This window comes from Kryptolebias marmoratus, linkage group LG10 (genome assembly GCF_001649575.2).
Source record: "Kryptolebias marmoratus isolate JLee-2015 linkage group LG10, ASM164957v2, whole genome shotgun sequence".
In the NCBI taxonomy this organism is placed as follows: domain Eukaryota; kingdom Metazoa; phylum Chordata; class Actinopteri; order Cyprinodontiformes; family Rivulidae; genus Kryptolebias; species Kryptolebias marmoratus.
Genome location: NC_051439.1, coordinates 6,263,849 through 6,273,426, shown reverse-complemented (window position 1 = coordinate 6,273,426; position 9,578 = coordinate 6,263,849). Strand labels below are relative to the sequence as shown.

The window sequence follows — 9,578 nt, the reverse complement described above, 5'->3', positions numbered from 1 at the left end:
AGGTTCCAGGATAGGAGATAGCCTTCTGACCAATCTGTCTTCTTCAAAAATGATAATGAATTTCAAATTTTGATTCCTCTGACCACAGATCAGTTCTCCTCTGTCCCTCAGTCCATCTTAAATGAGCTTTGGTCCAGAGAAGACAGCAGTGTTTCTGGATGGTGTTCACATCTGGCTTCTTCTTTGCCTGATAGAGCTTTAAGCAGCATTAGTGGATGGTACAGTGAACTGTGTTTACAGACAATGATCTGTGGAAGTGTTCCTGAGTCCATGCAGTGATGTCCAGAACAGAATCAGATCTGTTTTTAATGCAGTGGCCCCTGAGGGCCCCAAGATCACAGACATCCAATACTGACTTTCAGTCCTTTGAGCTCAGAGATTTCTACAGATTCTTGAAATCTGTTGATGATATTATTAACTGTAGATTACAAGATATTTAAAGTCTTAAAGTCTTCTAAATTTTTCGTTATAGAACATTATTCTGAAATTGTTCCACTTTTATTAAATGCTGTTTTTTGCAGACTGGTGAACCTCTGCCCATCTTTACTTCTGAGAGCATCAGCCTCTCTGAAATGCTCTTTTTAGACCCTCTCCTCTTACTGACCTGTTGTTAATTAACCTAATTAGTTACAAAATGCTCCTCCAGCTGTTTCTTATTCATACAACTTACTTTTACAGCCTGTTGTTGCTCCTGTCCCAACTTTTTTGGAATTGGGGTTGAACATGCGTATCGACAATAGTCTTGTAAAATGTTTTAAATACTGAAAAAAGAAAACACTTTGTCACTTTGTCAGATTTTCTTACGCCTTAGTAACTGCAAAGATTTTAATCATTTATGCAATCATATTGTCCCTCCATCCCTGCCTGGCGTTAACCTGTTTCATGTGAATGCTCTCATATCCAGAATGAGAAACTTTATCCTAAATACCCTTCTTCACTGCCAGAATTATTCAAGCCTTGTCACAAAACGATTGGCTGGATTTGTTGAACCTGCTCCATAGCACAGCTCCCTGGTGAGAGGTGTGTTTTCACCCCGTCTCACATATTTACATACTGACAGCTTCTATAAAGAAAGCCTCTGATTTTGGTATTTTAAATGAAATTAAATGTAGTTGCAGTCCATTGTGTATTAAAATCAGTCTCCCTTTGGGTTTGGAGCCATATATTTGGTTATGTCCTGTGGTATTTATAGCTTTTCCACTTGTGTTAAAAATTGTTGTATATTTGGCCTCGAGTCTCTACTTTAACCTTCATACTGTGTCTGTAGTTTAGCTTGATAAGTGTCCTCTGATCGAGTGTCTACTGTATTTTTCCTTTTTACTAAAAACAACTGAAACATCTATGATAACCAGCTGTCCCATGGCATCAGTGAAACTTGGCATATTTGTATAAAAGTGTCTGTCCTGTTGTCTGAATAAAATGGCAGTGATGTTAACTCCCCTGCTTTCCAAAGACTTTATTTCACCGAAACATTCGGAAGTGCCTCTTTTTTCTTCTCTCTCTCTCTAGCACTTACCAGAAGTTATAGAACATTTCATTAAACTCCCCCCAGTGGTTCATGAGATATTTTGCTAACAGACAAACGTGGTTGACTGCAAAAGTTAATGCCACAGTTTGAAGCAAAGATCTTGTGCAATGAGTAGCACTTGTAGTATGTGTTGTGAATGACTCTTAGCTACTACCACACCAAATTTTAGCTCACTATCTGTAGCAAATGACTGATTTATAGCTATTATTGTGTTTTTTTAGATCAGCTAGCTGTGTCACCTTGAATTGGATTGACTCCAGAAGTAAATCAATCGTGGATGTACATCCAGTGATTACTTGCTGAAAGTTTCATTGAAAGTTGTCCAGTGATTCATGAGATATTTTAGTGACAAAAAGACATGCAAACACAAACCCTAGCCTTTGACAGTTTTAAGGGTTGCCAGGTGTATGACAATTATCGTATATATACGACAGTTTTATGGTGTATGTGACATAGGATTAATTGTTTTAAAAAACTCGAATATACGATGGTTTTGGCATTTCCGTGCACTGAGAAAATAACTTGTTTATTCACCCACCACTTAAAAGTGCATTCTCACTCCGCACATACGACAGTTTTGATAAAAATACGATAGCCTTATAGCGACAGTACGCTAGTTCGTCATTTTCTATCTGGCAACCACTGTTTGTACAACAAAGCCTGTTGCGCTGCAGGACACAGAACGTCCACAAGATGGAGACGACGCACCTGCCCAGCACGCACGGTTAACTAGAGAAGAAGAGCTAAATGCGAAAACGGTGACAATCTGCCTGCATCATCCGCCGACCGATCAGAAAAACGGGAGAAAAATGGCGTTCACATTCGCGGCCTTTTGCTACATGCTCGCTCTGTTGCTTACAGCGGCGCTTATCTTTTTCGCCATCTGGCATGTGAGTATGCATTTACAGCAACCGGGTTCCTCTTAGCGAGGCGTCGTCGGAGGAAGCGGGCGACAAAGAAAAGCAAGCCAAGAAAACGCGGGGATAACTTGAGGCCAGAGCTCGGTGGACGAACACCAGAGGTCCTTCCTGCTTGTTTTCAGCTCCCCGCACATCCCGGCGACGTCTGGTTAAAGAGTACCAGCGCTTCGAAAACACATTTACTGTTGAATGAATGACACACGCCCTGTAGCGTTAGCCTCAAACTTAGCCTCCGTAACAAACTCTGTATTTACTTTATTACAGTTTTCACAATATAATGCAATATATATTTATCACATGTCAGCTAAACATAAACTCCAACAGCCCCACTAAGACTATCCCATTATGAAGCCGAGTTATGCTAATGGCTAACAGGCTAGTTAGCTTGTAGCAGACAGAGCTAAGCGTTTCCTCCGGTCCTGGAGCGACAGATTCCTGTGTGGGCTGTTTCACATTTAACTCCAGTGAGATTATGTTAGCTCATAAAGTCTGAGGGAGTCATGTCTTAGGCCTCTTTATTTCTCACATTAGATTAGCCTAGTATCGGGGTTTCGTAACCTGTTGTGTAAACTTCTCTTTCTTTGGTTACTCATTCCACAGATTTAATGTTCTTAAAGTATAATTAGAAGATTGAGGGTTTTGTTATAGAGTTTTAACCAGTTCTCAAAACTTTTCGTTATTTAAATTAAGCGACATACAATATGTTTGTGACCCGTGCTGCAAAATAAGTCATAATGAGGATTTTTTCAATATTTTTTTGATTCTCCTTTAAAGTGATGCGTAGTTTGTTGAAATTTGTTGATTTAAGAGAGTGCTGGTTTGTCTGGAGTGATGTTATCAAGAATCCCCAAACTTCACAATTACCCCTAACATTATATGAAGGGATTTCCTAGGGCTCAGGCAACTGGCAGAGAAAAATGGTTAATTTCAAAGGAAGTTATAAGCCAAAGGATTATTTCTAAATATATCAGATAGGCTTTACGGCTTTTCAAAGGGATCCGGATCTTGCAGATCCGTTACTTTGAAAAAGCCGTTCAAAACACTGGCTTTTTTTTGAACGAGTAGTCACATGAAAAAGAAGAAAAAAAAGCCAGGGAAGTAATATAAGATACGTCATTACGTACTCCCGTACGTCAGTACGCACAGCCGCGCGTAGTTTGAAAGATTCGGATCGTCCATGAACGTCGCATCTCTAGAAGACAAACCTGTTAAAAAACCTCCATTTAAATGAAGATTAGGGAGATTAAATGTTCTTTTAGTTACCAGAATCGCTAGGCAGTGGCTTTATGGACTCGGTTGGACACAAAAATCAATATTTTTTTCGTTTTGTTTTTATTATTTATTTGTTTATTTAACTGCAGCCTATGCTCATTTTGTCTCATTTGGCCAGCAAGGGTCACAAATATTACACCAATGCTTTTCCTGCTACTTATTTTACGTGCAGTCTAGTTTTTTGTTTATACCACATTGATCGTGCATGACTGGTAGCTTTTAAACGTTAAAAATGACACAAAAAAAAAATTTTGATTTGGAAACTTTTATTCACATTTAGATCTTATCTAGTGCACATTTGTGAACTTTATTAGGTGAATTTTTGTTATAAAAGTTAAAACAGCCTTTCCCAGTTCTTTTGTCAGTGTGTGTACCCGTAGTGGTAAAGCGGTGAAAGGCTGGTTAAATACACAGCACCGTGATATTTAAAAAAAGGATAAAGGTGTTCATAAATGTGTGTGTGTTGGGGTGGGGTCAGTCTGTGCCCCAGTATTTTTTTGCATGGCTCCTGTTCACAACACCTACTGAGTGTGATGTTGTTGTTTTCAAGGTTGGACCAAAATTAAACTAATTTCTCAACACAAGCTGGTCTCAGTTTGTCTGCCGTGTAAGGCGGTTGGCGATATGCATTCCTTCAGGGAGAAGCTCAGCCTTTAATCCTTTAATTCTCCTTTGTTTCTGTTTCGTTCCTGCAGATAATAGCGTTTGATGAGCTGAAGACGGACTACAAGAATCCTATAGATCAGTGTAACACTTTGAATCCGGTACGTGACGCTCCTTTACGACACACCGTCTCGTATATTCGACCGCATGCTCTGTTCAAAGATCTCTGAGTGTAACTTTGTGCACCTATCCTTTCTGTTGTTCTATCATTTCTCTGCACTGTTATGCTAAATAGGCTGCCTGTTATGTATTCAGTGATCTTGTCAGCTGTCAGACTCTAACGCCTTTTTGTTTTGTTTTTCCAATCTGCTTCTTTTTGCGCTTTTTAACGGTAAAAAAAAAAAAAAGACAATTGAAAAGGTCAAAAAGATTAAAAGAGTCAAAATTGCCTTGAAGGTTTGTACCAATCTTTAAAATGCCCGCTGACTTCAGCTCAGCCTGAAAGTCTTGTCGTGTTGCACGGTGAAGTGTTTGCGAATGTCTTTTCAGTTAACTAATCTGACTTCAGTCTAGTTTGGGATCTAATAACATGTCACCTTTTCACTGAAGCATGTTCAATTTAATTTGGTTAATTTTGCAGGCATTTCAATGTAAATGTAAACAATTTTTGTGATCTTTTACCTTCATTATGCAGATTTTAGGTTGCAAGTTTGACTTGAGTAGATGGTCAACGTGTAGATGACGTTTAAATAACGTAGAGATAACTAATCTATTGGATAAAGCATCGATGCTGCTGATTAGTGATTAAGGTTTAGCTGTTAACTGAAAAGACTTGCGAATGCTCAAAGCATGCATGAGATTTACTAGCAGTTCTCCTTTTGTTTGCATTTGGTGTTAAAATTACCGGTACAATGAATTCTCCATAAATTCAGTCTTATTTGTCAAAGACTTAATTGTTCAAAAGATTAAGATAATCTCAAACATTTTGAGCTTGTAGATATGTGATGGTGTGATCAGTTTAATAGATATTGTTCAGGGATAAATTGAGGACCCGTAGTTTTATTTCTCCTCGAGGAAGATGCTGCAGTTTGAGTCAACATTTAGCAGAATGAGCAGAGTGTTGGCTCCTGATCTGCAGCTCCTGTGGTTCTGAACAGATGGCAGCAGGATCCCAACTCTCTCCAGCTCAGCATTATTTAAAAACACAGATTGGTTCTTCAATTCCACAGTGGGAGGAGAGATTGTAGACCAAAAAAAAAGTGAGGATTCATCTACCTTTTCTCCTTGATGTGCTGCATATTCTGAGCTGCAGTCGTCTCTGCAGCCAGTGTTTTGCGGCTTGGCCTTTCAGCTCCTTTGACGCACCTTTTGGGTTCTGATCGATTGTTTTAGTATTTGGCAGCACAGTGCAGTGTGAGATTTTAGCACGATGCAGCCTCCTCCCTTCCTGCACCGCCCTCTTACCATACGCCCCACCCGCCTGCTCATCTATGGGTTGTTGGTTTGCCTCTGCCCGCTGCTCTTTGAATGCATGACTTCCATGTGGTGCCTCCATCTGCCCCCCTGAACCTGGAGCTACACCCTGACCTTAGGCCGGCTGCTGCATCAACACTGCTAGCTCTCACATCCAGAACAGGAGCGATCCGCACGTTTGCTCTCGCTGCTAAAATGTTAACGTTGAGATGCACAAATACGCTTCAGAGCAAACTATGATTGATTTTCTGTCTTGCTTGTAAACTTGTAGACATAACAATGCATGACAACAGCTCTCATGGTTTACTGAAATGATAAAACGGGTTGCTCATTTTATCACGTCAGATAAGTAGTGAATTAGCCGCACTTTCCTGCTCTTTTGTGGAAAAGATTCCTTTTCAATGAATGGTTTAGTTTCTTCCCCATCGCGCTCCACTCGGTGATTAGATACTTTGTTCAGACAGTTAGAGATTTGTCTACACTCTAAAATGACCTGACTAAGTCAAATCTATGAGAACTGGAAACATAAGACGCATTAGAAGGATTTTAATGAATCTTTTACTTCTGTTTCCTTTCAGCTGGTGCTGCCAGAGTATCTCATCCATTTCTTCTTCTGCGTGATGTTTCTGTGTGCGGCGGAGTGGCTCACCCTCTTTCTGAACTTACCCCTGCTGGCTTATCACGTCTGGAGGTTTGTAGCTGACTAAACCGCAGCCCTTTCGAGTAAACATGCTGCTCGGGTCATTAAAATGAAGCTTTTTAAATGTGTCGATGCTTTGTGATACAGGTATACGAGCAGGCCTGTGATGAGCTGCCCCGGACTCTACGACCCTACAACCATCATGAATGCTGACATCTTAGCCTACTGTCAAAAAGAAGGCTGGTGCAAACTGGCTTTCTACCTCCTGTCGTTTTTCTACTATCTTTACGGGTACTTTCAAACTTTTTTCTTTTGCATTAAATGCAAAAACGTTTTAGCTAAACTCTTATTTTTTTATTTAAACCAGGATCTGTCCAAATTGGTCAGTTTTGTATTTGTTTTTTGTTTTTGGGCAGAAATGTTGGTATTTATCATCGTTACTCAACGTGCATTTCAAACATACAGTTTCCAGTAGGTTCCCTTTGGGGAGTACAGCTAACTCTGTGAAAAACAGCAACAGCAACTAGGAACAGAGCAAAATAAAGACAAAAGTTGTGAAGAAGAACAAATCATGGTTGGGCTATAAAAAATATCTCAGAACCCTGAACATTTCACAGAACTCCAATAAATCCATCATTAGGAAATGGAAAGATGATGCCACCACAGCAAACCTGCTAAGAGACCAAAACCCATACAAGAGGCAGGTAAGGAGGGCTTTAATCAGAGGAACATCCAGGAGGCCAAAGACAACCCTGATGGAGACAGGAGGATCTGTCCATAGGAGCACTGAAAGCTACATAGAATTAAGCTTCATAGAAGAGCAGCAGGAAAAATAGACTGATTAAAGGAAAAAAAGCTAAACTGTTTGGAATTTCTTCCTCAAACATGTGGCAGAAGGTGCTGTGGTCAGATGAGATCAAACATCAAGAACAACACCATGTCTGAGGTAAACAAACTACCTGTCATCATGCTGAGAGCACCATCCCTACAGTGAAGCATGGTGGTGGCAGTGTCATGCTGCGGGGATGTTTTCATCAGCAGGGACTGGAAAACTGGTCAGAGTTAAAGGAAAGATGGATGGAGCAAAATACAGAGAAATTCTGGAGGGATTTGTTGGAGTCTTTAAAAGATCTGAGACTGAGACAGCGTTCCAGCTTCCAGCAGGACAATGATCCTAAACTCTCTGCTGAAGAAACACTCCACTGGTTTAAGGAGAACCAGTTAAAAGTCCTGGAATGATCCAGACCTCAGTCCAGCTGAGAATCTCTGGTTTGATTTTAAAGACTGTTGGACACAAGCAGCACCCGTCCAACCTGGAGAAGTTTGAACAGGAAGAATGGACAAAAAGTCCAGGTTAGATGGACCAAGGTCCTGGAGACGGACCTGAAGAGACTTGATGCAGAAGGTGTTGACACAAAGTTCAATTAGTATAATTATTACTTGTAAATAAAAAAAAAATTTAAAAAATCATTTAAATTCCAGGTTGAAGGGCAACAAAAAGGTTACTAAGAGGGATGAAAACTTTTGCCACCCACTGTACCTTGATGTTGATGCTTTTTGGGACACTTTAATTCAGAAATAGGGTTTAAGTTGGTGAAATGGAATGATATGTTACTAATGTGTTCTCCCAGCCTGACTGTTTGTCTGCTCTTCCTGGCAGGATGATCTATGTTCTGGTGAGCTCCTAAATGCCGACACAAGAGAAGGACCTCCTCACAGATGACGGACACTGATCCAGGTGCTGGAACACTGGACCTGCTGGAGACCGCAGCTCAGCAACACAAGATGCCATTTCAAGTGGTTGAACTCCCACACACATCGCAGAGCGTCATTTTTGGAAACATTTAGCCTCTTTTAAGACGGCAACTTGGCCGCAGCGTTCCTCACATACTACGACAGTTTAAAACTTACCGTAAAACATGGACGAATCTGAATGGACGAGTCCTTCATTTTTGATTTTTAATAGGGTTTTTTTGTTGTTGTTTTTTAATGCTTGAGATTTAAATAAAGTTTTTTTCATCATGGTTCTCAGTTTACAAATTAGGTGAAGTATTCGGGTGTAAATCGAAGCTGTGTGCTGAACTGCGTAATCTCTCTGTGAATTAGATTTTCTGGCCTTTAACAGCTGACGTAACAGCACATGATTCATTACCTTCACTTCAACAAACAGACTTTTGTTTCTCGCAGACACTAAACTGAACATTTGGAGACTGAAGGGCGAGGCCTGTGGGTTGTTTTCATTTACTAAGCACTTCACTCCCACGCTCAGGTCGTTCCAAACAAACTAGCACATTTTCAGACGTAAAGTTTGCCGTGTCCGAACAACACTGGTAACATTTGGTTCTGTCAGTGTGACTCCAGGGAACGCCATCGTGTGTTTGTGACGTATAATCGTAAAGGTAGACCCAACAGTACTTTTCTTTTATGCGTGCAGCGATGAGCTTTAGTTGCTAACTGCTGATGTGAAATACTGTTGAATGTACCTTTGCAGTCTTTGTGAATTTTGTTCATTTCCTCACTAAATACTCCACGCTGTTTGAAACTCCAGCCCTTATTTATGCTGTTTTTATCGTTGCTTTTTAGGACTTTTTTTTTCCTCTCCAGGAGATCAAGAACTCCCCATAATGTCACTCGCTTTAAGAGGAAAAAATGAGAATTTAGATTTATCACAGGCCATCAACCCAAATTGTCACATTTGTTGCAAGTATTTATTGTCATTTCTGGTGTGTACAATTATCAGGGAAAAGTTTTCCTAGTTCAATGACATTTTTCTGTGTTCGATCCCATCATGTCACATGTAGAAAAAGATTTATTTGAATATAAATGAAATTCTACAACTCTGAATGTTTGTATGAGTGTAACTATAAGATGGGTTTGTTTTGCTTTGATTTTGTTTGTTTTTTTACAATTTATTACAAAAGAAATGTCAGGCAGATGAGACCAGTCCAAGTAGCAGAATCTGTCAGAGAGCTCATTTGATCAAAGTTTATCAGTAAGACAGAACACCAGTCTCGTCAGAACTGGGAGGTTTTATCATTTAATCTGTTTTTCAGTTGTCCAGACTCAGCACAACTCGGTTCTACACAGTCTCTAGGTTTTTTTTTAACTGTTTGCTCCCTTGATGTGGGCAGGTTGTCTGAAA

The 9,578-nt window shown here is 40.0% G+C and overlaps 1 protein-coding gene across 1 annotated transcript; it reads left to right on the top strand.

Moving 5' to 3' along the window:
- The first annotated feature begins 2,231 nt into the window (after positions 1-2,231).
- On the top strand, positions 2,232-9,280 carry cnih1 (cornichon family AMPA receptor auxiliary protein 1). Its single transcript, XM_017410907.3, has 5 exons — positions 2,232-2,418; positions 4,416-4,484; positions 6,375-6,487; positions 6,584-6,727; positions 8,097-9,280. Exons 1-5 carry the CDS (start codon positions 2,338-2,340, stop codon positions 8,122-8,124), a joined length of 435 nt encoding a protein of 144 aa, XP_017266396.1. The 5' UTR covers positions 2,232-2,337; the 3' UTR covers positions 8,125-9,280.
- The last annotated feature ends 298 nt before the right edge of the window (positions 9,281-9,578 follow it).

Coding starts and splice junctions, on each gene's coding strand:
- cnih1 (XM_017410907.3), top strand. CDS start 2,338: ATGGCGTTCACATTCGCGGCCTTTTGCTACATGCTCGCTCTGTTGCTT. Junction 4,485..6,374: donor AGTGTAACACTTTGAATCCG/GTACGTGACGCT, acceptor GTTTCCTTTCAG/CTGGTGCTGCCAGAGTATCT. Junction 6,728..8,096: donor TTTTTCTACTATCTTTACGG/GTACTTTCAAAC, acceptor TCTTCCTGGCAG/GATGATCTATGTTCTGGTGA.